Consider the following 25,382-nt stretch of genomic DNA (forward strand, 5'->3'; position numbering starts at 1 on the left):
GCAATAATGGTTCATTTTAAACTATAAAAATTGCAAGGCAGATCATGTTGCTAGAAAATTAAAAATAGACTTTCAAAAAGTTCTTCCAAATACTTTATTTTAGAAGAAAAGCACTAAAATTTCTGACATTTCTTTACTTGCTCTCTTTACTACTGTTAAAGTGTTAAGTTTCCTAACCAAACTTTTGCTCCAATAACTAGGCACTGGACATTATAGCTCTATATATGGATTAAAAGAAGAAGTGGTGTTTCCCAAACATCCTAAAACTGAATTGCTATTTGTGTCCCATTAGGGATTCATGGTTATTCTGTCCAGAGGGTACTTTTTCAGAAATCCGGAAATAATATGGAACCCTCAGATAAATAAGCAGCTGGGAGTTTGGTGTTACGGAGTGTGTTGTATTTTTACAGGTGCCACTGATTAATGAACTTGAATCAGCAATACATCAGCTGTACAAACAGCGAGCTTCCCGCCTTGTCCAAAGACGACAAGATGATATTAAAGATGAATCTTCGGAGTTTTCAAGCCATTCAAGTCAGTCCATCTTGAAGGTTTTTATTATTCATTAAACAACCTTGTTTACTTAGTGCATCCTAATTGAAAATTAGACATCTCAGAGCATTTTTTTTTTTTAAGGAAATGAATTTCCTTGTTCTTGTGTCAGGTAGATCTAAAAATTATAATAGCATGTGCTTAGATTGTGTTTGAGAAAAATAGCTCGCAAAGGAGCTCAAATCATGCACTAGTATTCTATCAGTCTTACTCTTCTTTGGGTATATTTTTTCATTGTTTTGAGTATAGAAAAGACATTGTCAGTATTTTATCTTAAAACCACTGTTTATTTGACTCTTAATTGATTTTTGCCCCCATTTTTATCTTGTTTATAACACTGATACAAATGCTATTGTTGATCATAGCAAAGATTTTTTAATTAGGAATTGAGAATTTTTGGATAGGAGGGGGGAGTTTTATATAACAAACGATATAACTCCAAGATTAGGGGAGTTTTGAGTTTCACCCCTTGGATAAAGCAAAATTTTTTGTATTTACATTTTTTTTAATATTTTCCAATTTGCCTTATATACTGGGTTTTTTAGTAGATCAGTTGATTCCTACACTTCTTAAAATTTTAATGTAAAAATTTGGAAATTGAATTTATATTCCTTTCATTACATGTGTTAATTGAAAACCAAAATTAATTAGAAACCTCTTATTAAATAGTTTAGCTGAAATTCTTTAAACATCAGACATTTTAAACCTTTTAATTCTATTTTTTCATTGCCCTCTGTATTCTTGGATGCTTGGGAATTTTCCTTCATTGAATTTCTTGTGGCTTCTTTTGTCATCTCTTTGGTCCCTATGTCAACAGTTATTAAATGGAAGTATGCATTGAAATTACCCATGATATTGGTTTAAAATGCAGATTTCTTGGTGCTGTCCCCAGGTCTTGGGTAGTGTCCAGTAATCTGCATGTTAAACAGCCACCCTAGGTGTTTCAGGTGCAAAGGGCCCTAAGTTACTATTCTTTCTGAAAAGAATACTTTGCCATATAGCATGTCCTCTAGATTAGAGAGACATTGGATCCCTAAGAAAACATTCTTTGTGCCGATGGGTTTTGGAACAGCATACAGAGGTGGAAATACGATAATCAGAGATGAGTCAGGCTCAGATATAAGCCATATGAGTGGCTTTGACCTTTTGTTTTTGCCACACATGTTTGAATTGGATTGTTGCCATGTTGGGCATCTAAGTGACTAATGCATCCCTCCCAAATCACCTTTGATCCAGACAGAACCAGATTTCTGGGGCAGATTTCAGGTAATCTTTATACCTACGACGGGAGGTAATTTCCTTTTAAGTTAAGGTTGTGTGAGCTGTGCATTTTATCAGATACCTTTTCCTGCCTATATTCTGTTCTTTATAATTTGGAGCTATTTACTTACATGGAATTTGAAGTAAGAGTTGAATGATGGATGTTAATTAGATTGAGAGTTGGAAAGAAATGAAAGGTAATGAGAAAGTGAAAAATACTATCCTAGAGGGAGTATTCATTAATTGCCAAAGAGTTGAGGAAAATTGTGGGGGATATTAAAGTATCAATTCCTTTTCTGATCTTTTTTTGAAGAAACAAAACATAGCCTGAAATTCATCTGTTTAGATTTGTAAACTTATCACAGTTATTGCATACAGTTCTTACAAAAATGAAGTAGGCTATCACTTGAGTCATCTACTCTTTTATCTCCCTCAATATATGTTTTACAAAAAATATAGTAACATTTTAAGCATTTACTATAGTGAATTTTCTTTAAAATATTTCTTTAGTGAAGGCTACTGCTTAAAGAGGCAGGAATCACTTCTGTAGTTTGGGATGTCTTAGCTAATTCATCTGTAGCGTGTAGTGGAGTCACAGTTGAGGTAGAGCTGGGGCATCTTTCTCGTTTACTAATCTTTTGTGTAATGTAAGCTCTGGAACACACTTCCTAATATCTTAAGCTGTTCTGAAATATGAATGAAAGACTCAGTGAAAAAGACAACTTTTAAAAGTAGTAGCATCTAGGTTAGTTAGGATACACTGAAGTAGATAAGAGCTAATTTTTGTTTTTATTTTTCCTGTTGCTGCTATTGGTGACACATCTTTGATATCAGGGAAAAAATAGGCCAAAGCCCTTAATTGTTGTCTTTCATTTTGCATGTGATTCCCCCATCATTGGATTTTTTGCTTCCTGTTACTATCCCATATATAAGAATATCTCCATATAGGAAGTGAGGAAGTATCACAGACAGTTGTTTCCCCCACTCCTCCTCTACCCTAGGCGAGAGATTCGAGAACTCTTCTCTGAAGAAAGAGAATGGGTCCAGAGAAAAAACCCTGAGACACTAACATCTGGGGGCCCCAACAAAAAGTTGACTTTCTACCCAGTGATGTGATGGATATGCCTCAGTTAGACAACTCCCACCTATTCCATGGAATTTCCAATCTCATTCTTACATAGGAGGTAGTTAATGATCATCAGAGAGCAACACAAGCAATAGAACCAAAGGACTGAGGAAAAAGACTGCAGGTGGCAGGAGAAAATTTAAAACATAATTGATATCCTCAGGGAGATGCTAGAAGGTATCCTGTGCATAGTGCAAATAGAGGGTGCTGTAGAAGAGAGATATTCTAAGACTAAGAACCATCTCTTGGAAACTAAAAAAATGTGGTAACTGAAATAGAAATTTAAATAGAAAGGTTGAAAGCTAAAGCTAGAGAATTGCCCTGGAAATTAAAAAATAGAGATGGAAAATGTGGAAAAAAAGAAATAAGAGCATTGTGCTTTGAAAGTAGTGTTTGAGAAAGCACGATTTGTTCCTATTTAGGTACGATTTTCAGTCTACATGTTGACTCTGCTCTTGTTCTAAAAATAGTAATAGAGAATTAATTTCTACAAAGAAAAATTAGAATAAATTATTAAACTCCTGCAACAAAGCTGCTTTTTCATCCTTCCTACCTTTGTTTCTTTGCTGTCATTTCATATCATTCAACATGTGGTGCTTAAGTTCATCCTTAAAAAAAAATCTTAACTATTTTTCCCTTTGCACAAGTAATTCAGATTTTTAATTTATTTGGTCATCATGATAGCATAAACTAGTTCTGTTCTTAGTAGACATAAGAACAGTGATTAAGCCCAGTTGCATTTGTGTAGTGTTGTTGAGCTCTCTGTTTATTTTTCTACTCCTTTTTGTGGGAACACAATAATATTGAGATTTGCTCTGAACTAGAAAACTGTCTGGTTTACTAGATACTGCAGAACCCTGCTGTTGAGATTCGTAAGCAGTCTGTCATTATGGCTTATTCTGTGCAAACTCTTTCCTCAAGATTGTTGAAGGAAGGCTTTTAATTTTAACCGTTACTGTTTTACAGATAAGGCTCTGATGGCACCAAATCTTGATTCCTTTGGACGAGATCGGGCACTGTATCAGGAGCACGCAAAGCGTCGGATTGCAGAACGGGAGGCCAGGAGGTAGTTCTACCAATGCTTTCCTTTGGTTTGCTTGTGAAGGGTGGAGCCCCTTTTGTCTGGTGTGGGAGCTTGTTATTTGTTGTTTAGGACTCGTCGTAGACAAGCCAGAGAGCAAACTGGTAAGACGGCAGATCACCTTGAAGGCCTGTCCAGTGATGATGAAGAAACTTCTACAGATATTACAAACTTCAATCTGGAAAAAGGTTAGACATTTACTTGGAAATGAGATTCGTTGTGAGTAGGGTTTCTCCTTGGCTGTGGTTTTTACCATGAAATAGTTTGAAATTTTGTGGCCTCTGCTTTAGAATCAGGCACTTTTTGCTTAATTGTAAAAACTTGCACCCATTTTTTTTATTATTGAATATCATGATGAGTTCTCAAGATCAGTGGTAACACTTTGTCGTGGGGTTTCTTTAGTACTTGCATCATAAATGGTATTAGCCTTCAGCATCATAGAATTCTGAAAGTGACAAGAATATGTTTCAGATCCCAGGGGCAGCCCCATGCAGCCTGTATGGTCTAGAAAGTTAGGGCACTCAGCCCTAAAGGAGATTCCTGGTTTAGAGAGTCCTGAATAATTCAACCAAGAGGAATAGTTAGTGCTGCTACATGTCAGGCATTTTCAGAAGGATCTCCAAAGAAAAGTCTTCATTTCCCACCAATGGCTATAATTATTTGGAGTTATATTAAGTGCAGGCCCTTTGGAACTTAGTTGGAGAAGCTTATCCCCCCCCCCCTTTTTTATAGTATATTTCTACATGTATTTCCAAACATAGGAAATTGGAAAGAATGACACACTGATAACTTGTATACCTGTCATCCAAATTCAACAGTTCTTACCATCATTTAACCAAGTTTGCTTTAACTCTCTATGTAGGGATATGTGTGTTTTGCTGAACCATTTGAGAGTGACTTAAAAACATCATAGCACTTCCCTCTAAACACTTTAGCATGTGTCTCCTAAAAATAAGGATGCTTTTCTACCTAATTGCAACACCACTATCACACCTGAGAAAATTAACTAAAATTTCTTAATACCATGTCTGTATTTAATTTTCCTCAGTAGCAGCCCCACAAAAACTCTTGGGACTGTTCTTGTGGTTATTCTGTTTTTTCCAAACCTGGACCCATACAAGATTCCTGCCTTGCATTTGGTTGTTACATCTTTTTATCTAAAATTAATGAATATCACACATACTTACACATACATACACCCCTAGTATGTATTTGTTTAAGACATTAACTTTCTGAAGAGATTTTCTTGTAGAAAATCCTACATTCTAGATTTGTCTGTTTCCTCATGGTATTAACTTGTTCTTCCATTCACTGTACTTCTTGTAAACTGGGATTTAGGTCTGAAGTCTTGATAAGATTCAGATTAAACTTTTTTAGGTGAGAATACTTCATAAAAGATGCTGTTTCTTATTGCATAATACAGAGAGCAAATGTTAGATCGTCCCACTATTGGTGATATTAAGATGGATCTTGAGAAGTAGGCTGTCATGACTAAAGCTCTCCATTATAAAGAGTTCTCTTTCTGAAGTCATATGAGGCATTAGATAACCTTTCATTTAGAGATGCTAACATCCATTGCTGATACTTGTCTAAGTCAGTTACTGCAGTCACCAGCATACTTTGAAAGAAGCGATATGATTGGTCACTGATCATGGTACACATCTGTTATTTACACAGTGATTTGTGAGCTGAAGAGCTAGATACAGAGTTTGTACTTTAAGCAGTTACTCACAGTTACTATACCATGGTAACTGAAATTTGAACCAAGATGTTGGGGACAGATATTATTTAAATTGTGCTGACAGAAGATGGTACATATTGAAACTGTACAAAACGAAGACTGCCTGCATTGTGGTTTTCATGACAGACATTTGGAACCTAAACTTACCTCTGGTTATCCTTTCAGTTTCAGTTAACAATTATTCCTTTGTTAATAAGCCTATTTTATTGTTAGGCAAGCTGCAAAGAAAGCACTGATGAAAAAAAACTGTTTTTTCTACTGCATATTAAGTTACGGTTTTCTGTGGGGGTTTTTGTTGTTGTTTTTAGATCGCATTTCAAAAGAGTCCAGCAAGGTTTTTGAGGATGTCCTTGAGAGTTTCTATTCAATCGATTGTATTAAATCCCAGTTTGAGGCATGGCGTTCAAAATACTACATGTCCTACAAGGATGCTTACATCGGTCTTTGTTTGCCAAAGTTGTTCAATCCCCTCATAAGGCTACAGCTTCTCACTTGGACTCCTCTTGAGGTGAGTGGCTTCTGTCACTGTTAGAAAGCAATAGACCATGATGCCTGGGTAATTTTAATCTCAAAGCTGGAGATGTAAGCTTGAGCAAAGTATTTTTCAGGGGAGATAGGTCACGGAGCTATAATTGATAGAAATTATATCTGGGTATAATCTTATGATATTCACATTTATGCTCTGTCCCTCTTCAGGAGAGCTGTCTGTTGCTTTCTGATTTATATGCAGTGTCTTTCTCAATCAACTAAAAGTACACGTAATGACACTAAGATATGAATGTGAGTGAATAAGAATTTGGTTCTTTGGTCCCAGAAACTGTAAGAGCCTCATGGGAAAGCTCAATGAGGCCCATGTGAAATGGGGCCCTGAACTAAGTCACTGGTGATGGAAATCAGGAGAATGAGATAAACTGATGGATTTAAAAGGTAGCATCAGTAGGACCTGTTGCCTGTTACATAAGGGAGGAAACTAGAATTGTCTATATACATGTTAGTGGTCATGTTTAAGATACAGTTTTGAAAGTTACCAACATATGGATGGAGCTGTGGGCATGAATGAGATGGGCTGGGCTCAGTATGTAAACTATTATGAAAAGAAGGCTGAGGGTGAAACCCTGGAAGCAACAGGGGGAAAAAAAAAGTAAGGTCTGGGAACCATTCAACTCACAGCTCCTGGTGATTGCTCTTTGCTAGGCCTTGTGCCGTTCCACCTTGTGCATGTGGCTCCCTCCTCTGCCCCAGAGCTTCCAGCTGCCTCAGCCTCCCTGAACTCCAGTTTCTTCTCAAGTCAGCAAGACTGCCCCCTGCTTGCAATTCCTTTCCCTGCTCTGCAGTCCTGACCAGGAGCTCACCTCATTTCATTCCCTTCTTTCAGGGGTCACAGTCCTGTACTGCCAGTGGTCCATTGTTTGAAAATAGATGTTTCATAATATTTTATCCCATTTTTAGTTTACGACTGAAGGCTAAATCTAGTTCCTGTTAACTCTGCATGGCTAGACGCAGAAACATCCACCATTTTAAATGTTTGGGTAACCTTTTAAATATTTTCCAGGCTAAATGTCGTGACTTTGAGAATATGCTGTGGTTTGAATCTTTGCTGTTTTATGGCTGTGAAGAGCGAGAGCAAGAAAAAGATGATGTAGATGTTGCACTATTACCTACCATTGTGGAAAAGGTGATTCTTCCTAAACTAACAGGTAGAGATTACTGAATTGAATCTTCAAACACATTGGGTTTTTAAATCTATTTTTAGGAGTTTTTAATCAAAGCGTATTTTCTCATAGAAACTACATTATAAATAATAAAGTTGCCACCGGGCCCAGAGTTACCTAAAGGGTACACGTTTCTCAACCTGGGATTTGAAGACCACCTTCAGGAGGGTCTGCAGCTGGGGACAGTAATTGATCCATAGGCAAGTTTTAGACATTTAAGGACTGCCTGAAGCAAAACTGAATACATAGTTTTGGGACAGGGGAGCATATGCATTTTTCTGTGGAGCAGTTTTATTACTTTCATCAATTTCTCACAAAAGATTAGGAATCTTTGACATAGGAACCTATTTAAAATATTAAAAACAGAGCTCAAGTTCAGTTAAAAATTCTTCATGGAGGAGGCATCGCCTCCTAGGATATAGAAATCCTGCTTTCCCCAGTCTTATTTTCGCCAAGCACCAGAAAACAATGGGAGGCTGTCCCCTCTCATCATTTGCCTAATCTTCAACATTCCCACAGTTAGCAGGACAAAGAAGACTGAAGCTTATACTCTAGAGAAAGAAAAAATAAACGTCGATTGGCATTTCTAAGTTGAGGACTGCTTGACATTAGATATAGTCAGCTGCAGATTTCTTCTGCATCTCACTATGTGCTACTTTTTTTCCTTAATAGTGATAGCTGAAAATATGTGGGACCCCTTTTCTACAACACAGACTTCAAGAATGGTTGGAATTACACTAAAATTAATAAATGGATATCCTTCAGTAGTGAATGCAGAAAACAAAAATACACAGGTAATTTAATTATTATCTATGAAACATTTAAAAATTTTTTAAACATTTATTATTTTATCTTCTTTCCTTTTGAAAATGAGTAAGAGTTGAGAGAATTTGAGTGGTTATGTCCTTCTGCCGGAGCCAGCCAGAAAATCTGATTCTCCCATTTGGACCATTTGGTCCTTTATAGCGTGAAATATATAAAATTTAAGATAATGGTTTTTAGTTTTAAAATATCTATATGTAAGGATGATACTATTAGTCTTGATAGACTCTGGTTTGTACTGTTGTCACCCTCCTCACCACCCCACCCCCATTCTCAACCAGAGTAATCAGACATCTCTTGAAGAACTGTATTTTTTAGGAAAAACGAAAACGTGAAACTAGTAGAAAAGGTAACGATGATTTAAATACTGAAACGTTTAAATAGCATATAAAACAACTAAGTATTGTTTTATAACTAGTTTCCAAGCTTCAAATGGCTACTATCCCCCACTGGACATTCTTATGAGCTATTTAGACTTGGACAAGTACTCTTTATCATTGTTTTATTTTCACTGACCTCGTTTTGAGAAGAACAGGATTATAGGTTTGATCTTAAGTCTTTATATAGTAGTAGTTTAAGGGGTTGGAAGCTTTTTAAATGGGTTCATTGCTTGGTAATTGAAGAAGGGTAAGCTAAGAGTAGTAAATATTAAAGACCTTAGACCCTTCAGTGGGGAAAGTAAAAAATTTGAGAAACTGTACACTCAAAATTGAGTACTCAGTTTATTATATGATTTGGAATATAGCTTATTTTTATTTCTTAAAATTTTGTCATAACCCTTATTAAAATGCATGCTCAACTTTTAACCCTTTAGGTGTACCTGAAAGCACTTTTATTGAGGATGAGGAGAACTTTAGATGATGATGTATTCATGCCCTTATATCCCAAAAAGTAAGTAACTCCTGAGAACATGAAATATGGTAACGTTTTCCATTATCTTTCAGAAAAGGCTTCTTAAATCCTGAAACAACTAAACATAGCTTGAAACACAAACTTGATTTATGTATTGTAAACCTGTAGTCCAAAGAGACTAGTTCAGTGGGTAAATTGTTCCCTCAAGCGGAATAAAGCAAATAATGCCCTTTATTCTCCTTCAGTATCTCAGAATAAATTGCCGTTACATTTATTTTCTGGAGTGGGGAGGTATAGCCCAAGTGGTAGAGCACATGCTTAGCATATACAAGGTCCTGGGTTCAACCCCCAGTACCTCCTCCAAAAATAGAAAAGTAAACCTAACTATCTCCCCCAACCAAAAAATAAAATTATTGTCTTCTGGAATATAGTTGTTTGAAAATTTGAAAAATTAGTTACTTCTTTTGTTCACCTTTTTTACTTGTACAAATGTTCTAGCAATCAGATGGCACTTCACATATAAAATATTTTTGATTGTGATGTGTTTGTCTTTTTTCCTTAGTGTCTTGGAAAATAAAAATTCTGGGCCTTATTTGTTTTTTCAACGACAGTTTTGGTCTTCAGTTAAGGTACGTGTCTGTAGGCTATCTAAACTAAAAGACCTCAGATTTTGTTTGACTTCATACATTATACCTTAAAAAGTATTTTAATATTTGGTTCAGTAACTTCATAGGCTTAGGTCTGTATCTAAATACAAAGTCTCCATTTTATAAACTGATTTTATTCCGAAAGTTTATTCAGGTTTGATGTTTCCAGAGGAGAAAATGAATCCTGAGTTCCAGTAAGGTCCACCTGGCCAGCAAAATGCCCTACTATACCATTGTTAATTTATTTAGCAAACAGAGTACTGCGCACTCTTCTAAGCTGGGAAATGTAGCACTGAATAAGATAGAAGTAGAGCCTTCATGATGCTTATAATCCAGCACAATCGACAGATAGAAAATAAGTAATCTTCAGGTGTGATGAATTTTAATAAAGAAATTCAAAGTAGTATGGGAGCATATGACAAGGGGCACAGAGACCTTGATGGGTGGGTCCACCCTGAGGAAGTGGTATTTCGGTTATTAGACTAGAAGAATAAATAAGAGTTGACCCTGGGGTGAGGGAGAGCAGGGCATACTAGAACTGAGAAAAGTCTAGGATGGCTAGAGTTAGGGAAGAGATAAGTGGTCCAAATGATACAGGAGCTGTAATTTACATATAGACATGTAATCACTGCCCAGATCAAGTTGGATAATGCTTCCATCATCTCCCCCAAAATCTGTGTTCTTGATACAAGTACTTGATCAGATACATGATTTGCAGGGTTGTGGCCCCCCCATTCCTCCACCCCCCCAATCTGTGGCTTGTCTTCATTCTCTTAACAGTCTTTCAAAGTGTTGAAGTTCTTCATTTTGATGAAGTCCAACTTAACAGTTTTTCCTGTTATGAATTGTCCTTTAGTTGTCATATCTAAGAAATCTTTGCCTAAAACAAGGCCACAAAATTTTTCTCTTATTGTTTCTTCTGGACATTTCATGGTTTTAGGTTTTACATGTGAGTCTATGATACATTTTGAGTTAAATTTTGTATAGTGCATGAGGCTTGGATTGAAGTTTGTTTGTCCCAGCATGGTTTGTTGAAAAGGCTACCCTTTTTTTGTTAAGTTGTTTTTTGTACTTTTGTTGAAAATCAGTTGATCCTGTATGGGTTATGGAAGGGTTTTTAGTAGGAAAGTGACTTGAAAAAATTGCCATTTTAAAGATAATTCTGACTGCTGTGTAGAGATAATGGATTGAAATAGGTGAAGATAATAATAATGAAAATGGGAATTAGTATTTCTTACATATTTATTATGTGCCAAGCCTCGCACCACATTCTTACATAGATCATCTTTTTGAATCCTCACAACAGCCCTGTGAGCTTGACACTGTTTTTCTCAAGCTCCTGATGGGACAGCGAGGCACAGAATAACCTGCCCAGGCTCATTCCTTTGTTAAGTGTTAAAGATGGGAGTCTAACTCAGGGCACTCTGACTCTTGAGCAGCTCTTCTCAGCTAGGGTTCTTTGATAGCTGATGCCCTAAGGCCTCCATTGTGTATGCATCTAGAATGGTACTGGCTTGTACCACCCTTGGGAAAATTAAGACGTCACTCAAATCATTTTCTGTAGGTTTTAGTTCTCTCACAGAATGCTGTTTGAGAAAGACTATACCAGAGCTCATGTTCGTAACCACTTGAGTAACTGTAGGGTCCATAAAGAGATGATGTCAGCTTAGATTAGGGGGTGGCAGTGGGAACTGAGAGGAATGTACAGAATGGATGGAGGTGGGGTCCAAGAACTTGTGGAAGAGGTTAAAAATGACACGCAGGCTTCCAGCCTGATTGGTTGGATAGGGTTGCCATTTCCTAAGATGAGAAATACTGGAAGCTGAAAAATGTTTACGGTGGAATGGGCTGGGGGCTTCCATTTTACATGTTTTGAGCTTAAGTAGCTTCCAGTGCCCAGGATCAAGAGGTTTGGTAAACATGCAGTATGATAGTCACAAAGAGAATTTCCATTTCTTGGGGGCGGGGGCACATAGGACTGGTTTAGGCATGATTTTCAAGGAGGGCATTTACCTAAGAATCAGCACTTGACCACTAGTATTTTCTGTTATGATGGAAAATGTTCTGTATTTGCATTGTTTATTACGGTAACCACTTGTTCCACATGGCTATTTAAATTTTAGTTGATCTCAGTCATTCTGGGAAATACTCAGACCTTTTAAAACTGCTTATTAGTACTTGGGCAAGACATGGTCCACTGTATTTCATAAGGTGTTTTACTGTGTAACTAACTTACTTTGTACTTAATTTAATTGCTTAACGTTGCCTCTCACTAATTTTTTTTTCCTTCTCCAATAACCAAACTTTTAGTAACAGAGTCAGATTTGTAGTTGCCACAGGTAGGGAGTTGTCGGTAGGGGTGGGGAGATTGAGTAAAGGGGATCAAAAGGTACAAACTTCCAGTTTTAAGATAAAATAAGTTCTGCGGATGTAATGTACAACATGATGACTGTAATTAACAATACTGTATTGTATATTTGTATATTTGAAAGTTGCTAAGAGAATAGAAAAAAGATTTATAACTGAAATAAGGTGAGGTATGTTAACTTATGGTGATCATTTTGCAATATATACTTGTATCAAATCATTATGTTTTATACCTTAAATGTATGCAATGTAACATGTCAATTATATGTCAGTGAAACTGGGGAAAATAATTTTGTTTCTTTCTAGCTCTTAGGGAATTTTCTCCAATGGTATGGCATTTTCTCAAACAAAACTCTTCAGGAGTTATCAATAGACGGTTTGTTAAATAGATACATTCTCATGGCTTTTCAGAATTCAGAATATGGAGATGACAGCATCAAAAAAGCCCAGAATGTGAGTTAAATGATTTATGGTAGTTTTTAAAGCATGTAAGTTAAAATGAATTAAGTTTTGTTTGAAGAGATTTGAGAATTTTATGAAAACTCCTTTGATTATTGAACTTGGTGTAATGTTGACAATCACCTTGCTTCCCAAGTAGTTCCAAACCCCCTTAGCACTTTTTAAATAAAGATTTATATTGTTATTTATGTGTATATTTATTCTTCTATCCATCTATCTGTATCAGTATTTATTTTTGTAGGTATTAATAATAGTTTTAATTTGGGGATTTTTTTTTTTTCAGTTGAGTGAATGCTATTTTGAGTGTTACTAAAGAAATGGTCTCTCCTCATTAAAGAAATAATTTTAGTTAATTTTTTTTTACTTTATATACATGAGTTTGATCTTTTTAAAAAAAATTTTTAAGCAGTCATATGATTAAAGAAAATTTGCTAGTGCAGTTTTTTGACCTAAACTATGTCAGAGTAATTCTCTGATGTGATACTTCTCTACCCTTAAATATTTTTGTGTCTGTTTCCTATAAACATGGATATTCTTGTACACGATTACAATATAACTATCAACATCAGTAAATAAACATTTATATATTACTCACACCTAATCCTAGGCCTCTCTTCAGGTTTTATCAGCTGTCTCAATAATATCCAAAAGAAATTGGCAAGAGGAAGGATTGTCCTTTGCAATTAATTGTCGTGTCTTGTTAGTCTGCTTTAATCTGGAAGACTTCTTCATTCCTTGACCTTCATAACTCTGACACTTTTGAAGATCATGGTTCAGTTATTTGATAGAATGTCCCTCAATTTGGGTTTGTCTGATAGTATCTCATGATTAGATTCAGATTTTGCATCTCTGGCAGGAATTGTCCTAGACTTCATTAGTGGGAATCCCTCCAGGTTGACTTCTGTGACCTCGTGACATGTCCTCTAATTTGGAGGAAGCACTTTCTTGCTTACTGGCACACAATGTTCCAGGTCCATTTTGTACTTGCTCGGCCGAGTTCTGGAAACAGTCATTTCTTCGAACATCCCTGGGTTCTTTGATGAGGAGCCTTCTCTACCCACTGACTGCTTTCTCCCCTGTGGGAACCAGCCTGCCCTTGCTTGGGTTGTGGTACCCCATGCCAGGCTGCCACCATGCTCTGTTTCCCCTGCGTAGGCTCTTGCCCTAGGCTGCCTCTGGTGTGATGCTCTCTTTACCCCATTCTGGGCTAGCATGGCTCCCACTGCCAGCACGGATGCCTACTGACTGAACCGTTCAGCATGGGGAGGGGCTGCACTTTGGTATTTATACTATACATGTTTTTACATCAAAAGCTACTGATGAAGGACAGTTCAGTTCATTTAAGGCTTCTTGGAAGACTGCAAAATGAAACAATTGGTTATTAACTTTTTGTTCCTAATTTACTTAAATATTGGAGAAATATACTTTGCTTTTAGTACCTATCTGTTGAAGTTAAAAATTCAGGTATATTTGCATAATTTATGTAGAAAATCAGGTTTAAAAGACAATCCTTTCTAAGTAATGAGTTACATATAGCTCAACAGGAAGTCTTTTAGTTAAATAGATTATACCCATTATCTAGACTCAGCTTTTAGACACTCATTTATTTTTAACTTTTATATCTTTCTTCTTCATAGGTAATCAATTGTTTCCCCAAGCAGTGGTTCATGAATTTGAAAGGAGAAAGAACTATTTCTCAGTTAGAAAACTTCTGTCGATACCTTGTACACTTAGCAGATACAATTTACAGAAACAGTATCGGGTGCTCTGATGTGGAAAAAAGAAATGCAAGGTAATTATTTATAATTATTGAATGAAACAGTGATCGAGAGTCTTTAGTTGTCAGATTTAGTATTAGTAAAATGTTTTCAGTAGAGATGTTTCTATTTTACTTTAAACTGTACAATGACTTAGTATTGATAAACCTACCGAAGTTATGCATTTCTTCATTTTTGCAGCTTTTACCTAATCTTTTTTCAATGTGTTATATATGAAGGTCTTAAGGGAGGACTTCTGGTAAGCACCAGCCATAAGGGGAATGAATGAATCATTGTTTTCTCTGTCTCCTCCCTTGAGGAATTGAGAAGATCTTAGGCTCTTAGAATGTCATGGAAAGGGGAGGGTACAGCTTAGTGGTAGAGTGCATGCCTAGTTTGCACAGGGTCCTGGATTCAATCCCCAGTACCTCCACTAAAATAAATACATAAAAACCTAATTACCCCCCCTCCAAAAAAGAATAAAATTTAAATTCAAAAAAAAAAAAAAAAAAAGAAGAAGAAGAATGTCATGGATCTTGGTCTTTGGAGATTCATTATACAGATGTAAACCCCAGGAAAGATGGCCACTGAAACCTAAAGTGTACTGAAGGTTCTATCCCAGTTTGGGGACATTTGTGCTCTACATTGAGGTTTTCTGTATCCATATTGTGGACTAAAAAGGTCATCACTCATGATTTTTGGGGAGCAGCTCATGCATATTTTTTAATCAAGTGTTTTGAGGAAGGAATGAATAAACAAACCATTATCCCTTTCTCGGGACATTGTCTTGGATGTTCATGTAATTTGGGGATAAATCTCTAGCATAAAAAGTAAGTAAATAGTAATAATAACAACTAGTATCATTCAGAAGAATTTTATTTTTGAAAGTTTTATTTCATATATTCTTCCTATGTCAGTTTTATTTTCACTTAGATCACACCATTAGTCATGCCCCTATAACAAAATCTCTCTTTTTCCTTGTTCCCCTTCCACAAAAAAAGGACCTTATTTTCTTGAGAGAAAATTTGCTAACTTTTACAATAAAATTAAAAGCCAAGTAGATAGTAAATCCTTCAGTGGTAAAATTGGCAGGTGATTTTGGGTTATATGTTTATTTCATCCTTAATGTGTCATTTTGGTGCTGGTTGTTACTTATCGGCACTAATATTCTCAATATTGGTGTTTACTAGATAGATCCCATTTACTTACTAGATAGATCCTATTTACTTTTTAAAGTTTAGTTTATATGTTTAACAGTGTTTTTGTTTGGGAGTTAAATATCAACAAACAGTAAATTCTTTTCTATAGAAAACAATTTCAGCAGCTGTTAAGCACCTTCTCTGTGCAGTGCACATAAAGTAGGTTCCACATGGATTACAAAGTCTTACAAATTACAATCCTTCCCTAAAAGGTGCTTCCTACAATTTTGTAGAGAAGAGACAACTAATAATGTCACGTTGTGTGTGGTTTCTCACAGTGGTTCAAACTAAATGCTGAAAGTAGTTTCTGGGCAGGCAGCATCAGCATCACCTGGGAGCTTTGTTAGAAATGCAGATTCTCAGGCCCCACTCCAGACCTACCGAACAGAATTCTGAGGGTGGGACCTGGTGGTCTGTGTTTCAACACCCCTCTAGGTAATTCAGAAGTGCGGTGAAGTTTGAGGATTACTGAGAATGACTCCTAGCTGGGGTGATAAAGGAAGCCAGTTTATACTTTACTAGTGAATTTTGGAGGAGTGGGAATTATACTGGATCTTAATGGATTTTGATGAATACAGACAAATATAATTTGTGTTCCAGGTATATTCTAGAAGAGCTAGGACTCTGGGAAGGAATGGGAGGCAGGACTCTGGGAAGGAATGGGAGGCAGGGCTCTGAAGCAGTTAGGCAATAGATTTTCTTATCCTTTCTAGATATTGAAAATCATGTATCTGAATGAAAATTTAGGGTTTTATTTTTGAAAATGGGTCCTCTGTTTCTGGGTTGGTCATTTGAACATAGGCAAGTTTTGTTTAATGTGGATAGTTTTTTTCACACGTTGTGACTTGCTTGTCTCTGTTTCCCTTTTTTGAAAGTATGTGCTTGGAAAAATTGATTACCAAGTGCAGAAAGGATCATAAAGTCAGTAACAGATATTTTCCTTGAAGGCTTTTGTGCTAATTAATGAGATGCTGCTATATATTTTTTCCTTTTTAGGGAAAACATAAAGCAGATAGTAAAACTCCTTGCAAGTGTTCGAGCTCTGGATCATGCTATGTCTGTTGCAAGTGACCACAATGTGAAAGAATTTAAGTCTTTGATTGAAGGAAAGTAGATCTGTGAGACTGAAAAAAAGCCTGTTTGCTCTAATACCATTCCCAATGTACAAATTTTGTATATATGTAAAGTTTCTTAAACTGTAAAATACTGATTCTTGTTTTAATACAAAGAACATTATTAATATTCAATACGTGTCCTTAAATGCAATTTCTTTGGAATGAAAGGAATTCGGGTTATTTCTAGGAAGTCTATGAATGGTTTCCTTACTGCCTGTCATACTTTGTTTACAGAAGTATTTTATATGTTCATTCAAATGAACCCTTTCAGTTAATTGTTTTCTGTAAACGATGTGTGCAGTGTATATTGTGTAATTATGCATATATATATATATATATATATATTTATACCATCATGGAGTTAACTTTCACACTGGAAATTTGTGGTGTTTTTCTACAGAGTAAGCCTTTTAACAGCAGAAAACTATTCAGTAGCATATTGTCTTAGGGAAATTCCTACACTGTTACAAAAAAAGGGCTGGCAGGTGACTAAGTATTCATCACCTTTTGGTTAGCAGTTGCTGTCACTGTAGCTACGCTGCCTTAAAGTTGAGACGTGAGTGTGGACTTGGTTATTGGGTGAATGGGGAACTTTTCTTCCTTGAATAGCATTACAGTCAAATGTAGGTTTAACGTGAACTCTAAGTAGTACATGCAACATAGGTTTTTGAAAAGAACATAGCAGCTTAATTTTGGGGAATGATAGACCCACAACCTAACTGCATGGTTTTGGGCTGACTGTCCTGTCTCATTCATGATTTTACTCCCTGACCAGCTTAAAAAAATACATGCATTTGAATTTTAGTAGTCTGTCATTATATTTAAAATCCCACATATGTGAGTTATATATGCAATAAAGAACACGCCTTGCCGATTAGCTACACCCAGGCAGTTTAATATCCATGGTCTTCTATAATGTTTATACCATGCTGTAAATATTCAGAGAACTTGTTTTAAAGTTTATGCTTTCTGATTCTGTGATTTTCAAAAGAGGAACTTTTTGGAAATTAAGGACTATTGTTTGATAATTATATATGTAATTAAGCTTTAGCCAAACATTAAATTAATTTTTAAATAGACCCTTTGTTGTATTTTGCTGACAACTAATTTTAGTTAGAGTGTTTCATGTGACTAATATAATGAGACCTTAGCACGTACCCTTGGTCAAGTAATATTTAGAACAGTGCCATGCACTCTAATTGCTGTCAATTTTATCTTTCTTGTAGGAACATTGCTTATCCCTACAAATTCATTCTGGATGAATTGTTCGTTACCCTTAGTGGCATACTAAATAGAATTAAAATGAGAACGCTTATTCTCACCTTCAGTGGGCTAAAACATATAAATGTGTGTGTGTGTATGACACACGTAATTTGTGCCTTAATTTGTGTTTCCAAACCCATTGGACTGATTACTTTTCAGGTATCTTCTTTTAAGGACATTTGAAGTAAACTCAGCTTTTTCATCCTGTGAAATCCATCAGGCTGTTTTACTCTCAGAAATGAGTTTGAACCCACAGTAGGACCTTAATGTAAGGTGGATTTATCATAGAAAGCAAGTGGTTCGCACACTGCAGCCAGAAGTTTTTTATTCCTGAAATAGCTAAAGGACATCCTTTCTTATGAAGTAAATTGTCAAAAGATAAATCCAGAGAGTGACATTTTAATGAAGTGGAGGTTTTGTCCTTTCAGTTTTGTCTTTTGGAGCGGTCTTCTGAAATACTTCCAAAATAGGTGAGGAATGTTTTTGAAAAGGAAAGTTGTTTTATTGAGACTGTATTAACCATAGTCATGAAGACTGATAACTACTATTGTACCAGATGATGTTGGTGACCTTATTGATGCCATGGTGACTTGCAAACACCTGCAGCTCTACCTGAGGGCTTTCCCTTGGCCTGTGCTACAGGCTAGAGTGTCTGTCACCTAATGTCACTGGGAGCAACCCTCAGCCAAAGAAAGCAGCAGGAGGATAAATACCCCAGTGCGTTGGTTCAGGTCCTCTGGGGAGCAGTCACTGTCATGGCATTAGATGTACAAGCGACTTGTTGAGGGAAATGACATTGACGGGCAAAGGAGAGGAAGTGGAAGGGGCTGAGCTAGCCTTAGAGCCAAGAGCTCACGAGGCAGGTGTGATCTCTGAAGGAGAGAGGGAAGGAATTAAGGAAGGTGTCAGACATCAGTGCAGTTCTAAAAGTTTGGGCAAGGCTGATGGAGCCCTCAATCCAAAGTCACGATTCTGAGGAATTTCATGTCACCAGTTTTTTTTTAAAAAACAATTTTATATTGAGTTATAGTCATTTTACAATGTGTCAAATTCCAGTGTAGAGCACAATTTTTCAGTTATACCTGAACATATATATATTCATTGTCACATTGTTTTTCACTGTGCTACCATAAGATCTTGTATCTATTTCCCTGTGCTATACAGTATAATCTTGTTTATCTGTTCTACATTTTGAAATCCCAGTCTGTCCTTTCCCACCCCCCACCCCCTTGGCAACCACAAGTTTGTATTCTATCTCTATCAGTCTGTTTCTGTTTTGTATTTCTGTTTCGTTTTTGTTTTGTTTTGTTTTGTTTTTAGATTCCACATATGAGTGATCTCATATGGTATTTTTCTTTCTCTTTCTGGCTTACTTCACTTAGAATGACATTCTGCAGGGACATCCATGTTGCTGCAAATGGCGTTATGTTGTCGGTTTTTATGGCTCATGTCACCAGTTTCTTACCTTCCTTTGTATTCCCACCACACTCAGTAATTGGTAGAGAGCAGTTCTTGGGGACCATGGCCGGTACAACCAGATTCTCCTTGTAGGAGACCTGAGAGGCACAATTTCATGTCTACAACAGCTTCCTAATCTCAGATAGGAAGAGGTATGTTCCACATTATCTCCCAGAGGGCTTCAGTTGATTTGAGCCATAGTTGCCTGCAGTGATAACCTTATCACCCAGAATTGGCCAAGAATTGCACAAGTCTTAAAGCAAGTACCTGCCTCATGAGAATATACTAAAATGTAGCGTTCCCTAATTTTCTTTAAAGATGGGTTTATTGAAGTATGATTTATAAACTGTAAAGTTTACCCTCTATAAGCATGTATAGTTCAGTGGGTTAAGACAAATGCCTAATTTTGTTTTAAATGGCTAATTTCCCTTGAAATCATGAAAACCTAAAAATGGTCAGATGTATAGCTTCAAAATATCCTGTCAAAATGTCAGTTGCTATGTTGTAGTGGTTCTTTATGGTTACAGTTACTCTTCTGATCTGTAACATGGTAATACCCATATAGTAAAGGGAGTGTTGCCATTCTGATTATGACAACACTTTGGTCTCTAGTTTCAAGTAAATGAAAATGAGGACAGTTAAGCACTAGAACTCCTACATGTAGTGAGAAAACAATGAAATATGTCTGAAATGTTTGGGAGGCCTTATACTTCGATAAGGCTGTCATTGTCCAATACGTTTTTGGAGATTCCCCCCCCAGAACAGTCTATGGATGTTAGGTTCACAGCTGCTGAGAGTGACTTCAGATTGCCCAGCAAAGGCAGACAGGCTAACAATTGTCATATGGAGTTGATATTGATATGTAGTGTTGAGTTCTGGACCTCTGGGCCCCAGTAATTTGTACTAGCTTTGTCCCAGCCCTGTCAGCCCTAACTGTAGCAGAGGCTTAGAGGAGAATCATCCAGTACCATGAGAATGCCTAGCACAGCATTTCTCAATGTATGCTGTGGTCCACTAGTTCCTGGGCTCTTACTTTAAAAGATCTTTAGGAAAATGTACCTTACATCCAATGCTTGATAATTGAGAATACATGGTAAATGATAAAAGGTTAGACAAATCCTGTAGAAACCATTTTAAGCTACTTTACAAAAGCACTTTGACCATGAAATCTTACCTTTTACATGTAACTTAGATGTTGAAATTTCAGAGATGCCTGCTGCTTAGGGACCAAGAGCCAGGTTGAAGAGTGAGCATCCTACAGCTCTGATCTCAATAAGGCCCAAACCCTGTTAGAGCTCTGGTCCTTTGATTTCCATGAGAATCCTTACGTGTCATTAAAACAAACCTTTTTATTTGAGCTCTCTTGACTTGGTCTCTTGTTCCAAATGAAAATTTTTTGTCACATGCAAGTTCCCTGTTTGCTCCCATTGCAGTTTTCTTATCTCTGATACATGTGAGCAATTTTTCAGTCTTTCAAAAACTTTGAAGTTTTTGTTTGATTTTACTCTCACGATGATTCTGCTCTCAAGCTCCTATATTTTGCTAGTTATAGGATTTTCATTTTTCCAATTTAAAATCTTATCCTTCACTGATTACTGTGGACGTATTCTAAGCAAATAGCAAATGCTTTTTGTCACCTACTGTTGTGTTGCCTCTCAAGACCACTGTTTTCTCTTTAATAAGGAGACATCCCTTCCTATATATATCTCTGCAGATCCTGACATGAAAGTTAGCTCTAGTTTATGTAATCTGAAAAGAAGCTTTTAAAGATAACTGAATCAGGGTTGTTAATATTCTCCAAATTTGCCAAATGCTTTCTATCATTTTTGATAGGGAAGTCCTTTGATAAGAAAAAGTATGCCCTACTACTAATTTACATGGTTAATTTGTCAAAATTCATAGCCTTGTAACATATGGTATATTTTTATGTCACTGGCATAATCAGTCTTTTTTTTTAATTGAGTTATAGTTGGTTTGCAATGTTCAATAATTTCTAAATTAATAAATCCTGTCATGTACTGGGGACATACTATTAGACTGGGCCATATATAGTCACTATGTGAATATTTTTGACCTATGGAAATGGTGATTGCATGTTTCAACCTGATACAGGGAACTGCCCATAGGAGAAATGACTCAGTCAAAAAGCAACATTTAAAAATCATGGTGTTTACCTTCATTTCATTGACACTATTAGAGCTGACGTCTGAAACATCCATCAGGCTGTTTACTGATCTCAGTTTCTCTTCTGACGGAGTCACATAAGCCTTGTATGGAGTTGTCTGTGGCTGCTGTAACAAATTACCACAAACAGGGTAGTTTAAAACAACAGAAATTCATTCTCTCACAATTCTGAGTCCAGAGGTTTGAAATGAAAGTATTGGCAGAGACATGCTCCCTGCAAAGGCTCTAGGGAAGAATTTCCTGCCTTCTTCCAGCTTCTGGTGGCTGCTGACATCCCTTGGCTAATGGCCACATTGCTACAGTCTCTACCTCTGTCTTCACAGTGTGTGTGTGTGTGTGTAAAATCTCCCTCTGCTGTCTCCTTATAAAGACATTTGTGATTGCATTTAGGCCCTACCCAGATAATCCAGAGTTCAAAATCCTTAATCATATCCACAAAGACTTATTCTTCCCATAAGTTAATATTCACATGTTCCAGGGATTCGCGTATGGGTATCTTTTGAAGGTGGTATTTCTTCCTACCACTGGCATCATTGCTCATTTTCAAGGGTCAAGATAGTGTCAGCACATCTCTGTAGGCCCTTAGGACCTCACTAAGAAGTATGCATATGCCACTTAACCTGTATTTTAAGTCAGGCCACGCCAAGGATACTCTAGATTTGGTGAAAATTTGTCCAGCTATTTTCAAGTGCTGTGATGAACAAAGAAGTATAAACAGAAAAGAGTGAGAAAAACAGAAAGGAGTAACAGCTTTTAAAATCACTAGTAAAATGGCCCTTATATTTTTAAACCCTGGGCATGTGCTCATTTCATGACTAAAACGATCTATTTTGCAAGGATTTGGAAAAGCTGTGGCCTTCTACTGACAACTTGAGGACTAAGAGTCCCACTTACCCGCAGATTAATTTGAAGAAAGAAGCAGAAATTCAAACACAGAACCAAGAAACATTGACCTCGGTTTCTTCAGTTCAAGATCAAAAGAAGCCAGAAATAGGCCAAGCATTTGCTTCTAAAAGAGCCTAGCACCGATATTTCCCACTCTGAGAAAGAAGGGGTACCTAGTGTAGCCACACAGACACAGGTGCACTGGAAGGTTTGGGGTGGGCAAATTTGGATGGAGGTCTCAACTCCACCTCAAACAGTAATTTTTAACCAGTTAACTTTTCTGGGTCTCAGCTGTCAACTTCCAAGCAATATATTCAATAACATCAACCTCTCACCTGGAGCTGTACCTTCCACATGTTTTTCTTCTGGGGCTATAGATGTATACCTGAAAAGGCAAATAAGAAAAATTCCATTCTCACCCACTTGCATTTTGTTTTCTCTGTCCAATGCAATCTCCAATTGAAATGGATTCTCCAAGAGGGAAAAATAAACATAAAAAGCAGAGTATTTTAATGTAGAGTAAGTAGAATATTTTAATGAATTTAATTCTGAGGCTGCTGTCCGTAACCACTACAAAGAGCAAAAGTTTCTCTAAGGAGATGGTACTAAATGAGAGAAATCTCCAGTTCTCAGAACTAAATCTAAGTGTCTTTGCAAATCTCCTTTTAGAAAAGAAGTGGCTTCTTTTCTAATGAATTATAGCTACTTTAGTATCCTGAAACCAGGGTGGGTCTAGCTTCTCTGAAATAGATGAAGAAGTGTTAAATCAAGCCACATGACAGGGCTCAGAGGGGGAAATGATCTTGTGCAATACACTAAATTTAAATTCTGCTTTTGCTGTTAATAAAAGCAAGAAGGGGAAGAGGTAAAGAAAAAGCAAAGGCAAGTGGAAACGGTTTCCCAGAGAGCTGAATTCTTTGGGTTTTCAATTCCTCTTGACCCTGCAGGTTTGACTTCATTCCCATATTTAGATCTATTAGGTGGAAACGGAATGAGAAGCCCGTGGGGGCACACGGATATTAGCCAGGAAGCATGATTTGTTGAAAAGTGAGGATAGGGTGAAAGGGCAAGATGTCTTTAAGAAATTACACGGTTGGCAAAAGCTAGTCGCCATTCAGTGACGACCACAGCTGCCTGGGCCTCAGTACCGCCATGTTTGAGTCTTGAGATCCTGGCTTGTGACTTCCCACTCTCCACAGCTGAGCCCTCATTTTTTTTTTTTTTTTATAATAGTACTCCTGAGAGCTCCAGAACACACCAGAAGAAAAGGAAGCGAACAGAGCTGTTCCAAAGCAGGCATTAGTTTTTCTTCCTGCTACCTACCCAGACGCTCAGTCATAGTAAGAACTCGGCGCAGTTAGCAAGGGGACACCATGGACAGCTCTTCAGGCGCCGCGGGTTGGCCAGCAGGGCAGACCGTCCCGAGCCCTCCCCAGAACCCGTTAGGCCGGTGGAGGCGGCAGGGGGTGGTCCTGACACCCATCTTGGGCACGTATCAATACCCAGCCCCCAAAGCTTTTCCCCAGAGTCCCTCCCTAGCGCCCACGGGGAGGGTTGGTAAGCTCTGAAGAGCCCACGCGAGGAGGCCGGGGAGGCCGGGTTTTCCCTCTCCCGGCGTCCTCAGCGGTGGGACCTGCAGCTGCAGGCTGGGGAACACGCCGTCCGAGGCGAAGGTCGCTGCGTGTGGAGGCGGCGGGCAACCCACGAGTACCCGGCCTGCAGGGCAGCCCGGAGTGGGCGTGACCGCTCCGATGCCCCGCCCCTTCCCCGCGAGGGGCGGGCCTTCCGCCCCCGGCTGAGGCGCAATGCGGAAGAGATGGGCCTGCTGGAGCGGAAGTGACGCTTCCGGCGGCTGTGGCGGCGGCGGCTGCGGGAGAAGGAGGAGGAGGAGCCGGAGAAAGAGGTGAGCCAGCCGGCGGGGGGGCGGGTAGCGGGGAGCGGCCGCGGCCAGACCCACCGGCTGCGGGGCGCGCGGGCCAGCGCTTCCTGAAGCAGTCTCCGCCTCCGCAGCTTGGGCGGGAGCGGTGAGAGCCGGGTACGAGAGGGCCGGCGGGGTGGTTGGGAGACCACCGGCTTTGCCGGGCGCCTCGTCGGCGGGGTCTGTGGTGACAGCAGCTGTCAGCCTGCCCGCGGAGAAGGCACCGAGTCGGTTTGGGCGCCGGGTCATCTCTTCTGGCGTGTAATGGAGGGGTCAGGCTGCTCGGCGCTTCCATCCCTCTGGGAAGGAGCCGCTTTCCGGGCGGTCGACTGCCCGGGACCGCCGAGGAGCCCGGGTCGGGCCCGTGTCCCAAGTCGTGACTCTTCCCGGTGGCCATTCATATTTACTGGCTCTAGCCTGCGGACCCCTCAGCCCGAGGTGCCCTGGGGCTGGGCTGGAGGCAGCAGTAACCTGTGCCGCTTCCTTGCCTTTCACCGCCGCCCCCGGGAGAGCCTGTGGTGTCGGATAATCCTTTCCCTTATCTCGCCCCCTAAGGAGCTTTGAACCAGCCTTGTTAACCTTCCTTCCCACCTACCTCTCTCCTTTCCCCGCAAAGGAATGGCTCGAAGTTTCCGAATCGTTTCCCTTTCAACGTAGTGGCAAATCCTGAAGCAGGAAGCTGATAAACAACTCCGAACGAAATACGCTCAAAATTTTCCCTTTTGGTAAACATAAAGTAAAGGGGAAACTCAACTTAACCAAACCGCTTATGGACTTGGAGTGATAAAACCTTGTCTTGCCTTGCTGTGAGAATTGGTAGCTTTTCCTCTTGCATTTTACTAAAATTAAGTGACGACTTATCTTTTGGAATAAACCATTCTCTTCCTTTTTTTTTCCACCCCCCCCATCAAAACCTGGCAGGGAGGGACTTCTGGATGCCTTGCAGTCCTTGCTGCAGAAGGAAACAGCTTTCCTTTGCTTGGT

General features: G+C 38.4%; 2 protein-coding genes and 1 long non-coding RNA gene across 11 annotated transcripts in view; 2 read left to right on the forward strand and 1 right to left on the reverse strand.

Annotated features, from left to right (window-relative positions):
- PAXBP1 (PAX3 and PAX7 binding protein 1) overlaps nucleotides 1–17,769 on the forward strand; it is a 31,543-nt gene extending 13,774 nt beyond the window's left edge. The window contains exons 8-18 of the mRNA XM_010956577.3: nucleotides 411–534; nucleotides 3,905–4,004; nucleotides 4,092–4,207; nucleotides 6,069–6,268; nucleotides 7,313–7,457; nucleotides 8,145–8,266; nucleotides 9,109–9,185; nucleotides 9,709–9,775; nucleotides 12,467–12,613; nucleotides 14,257–14,411; nucleotides 16,572–17,769. Coding sequence (XP_010954879.3) covers nucleotides 411–534; nucleotides 3,905–4,004; nucleotides 4,092–4,207; nucleotides 6,069–6,268; nucleotides 7,313–7,457; nucleotides 8,145–8,266; nucleotides 9,109–9,185; nucleotides 9,709–9,775; nucleotides 12,467–12,613; nucleotides 14,257–14,411; nucleotides 16,572–16,689 — 1,371 coding nt within the window. The 3' untranslated portion in view covers nucleotides 16,690–17,769. The remainder of the gene's footprint in view (nucleotides 1–410; nucleotides 535–3,904; nucleotides 4,005–4,091; nucleotides 4,208–6,068; nucleotides 6,269–7,312; nucleotides 7,458–8,144; nucleotides 8,267–9,108; nucleotides 9,186–9,708; nucleotides 9,776–12,466; nucleotides 12,614–14,256; nucleotides 14,412–16,571) is intronic.
- Nucleotides 17,770–21,506: 3,737 nt separating this feature from the next.
- On the reverse strand, nucleotides 21,507–25,382 carry LOC123617329 (uncharacterized). Of its 2 annotated transcripts, none has more exons than XR_006725448.2 (3): nucleotides 24,994–25,382; nucleotides 22,816–22,865; nucleotides 21,507–21,702 (listed from the first exon to the last, which is right to left on the reverse strand). It is a non-coding gene; the product is annotated as an uncharacterized LOC123617329 (long non-coding RNA). The 2 variants fall into 2 exon arrangements; XR_012505616.1 differs by lacking the exon at nucleotides 24,994–25,382 and adding an exon at nucleotides 23,804–24,190.
- The window catches only part of SYNJ1 (synaptojanin 1), an 81,442-nt gene continuing 80,330 nt past the window's right edge, over nucleotides 24,271–25,382 (forward strand). For all 8 annotated transcript variants that reach the window (XM_010956580.3, XM_045517826.2, XM_010956585.3 and 5 more), the window contains exon 1: nucleotides 24,271–24,383. In XM_010956580.3, the coding sequence (XP_010954882.2) occupies nucleotides 24,286–24,383 (98 nt within the window). In that variant the 5' untranslated portion in view covers nucleotides 24,271–24,285. The remainder of the gene's footprint in view (nucleotides 24,384–25,382) is intronic.

The sequence above is a fragment of the Camelus bactrianus genome, chromosome 1, assembly GCF_048773025.1.
Source record: "Camelus bactrianus isolate YW-2024 breed Bactrian camel chromosome 1, ASM4877302v1, whole genome shotgun sequence".
NCBI lineage: Eukaryota > Metazoa > Chordata > Mammalia > Artiodactyla > Camelidae > Camelus > Camelus bactrianus.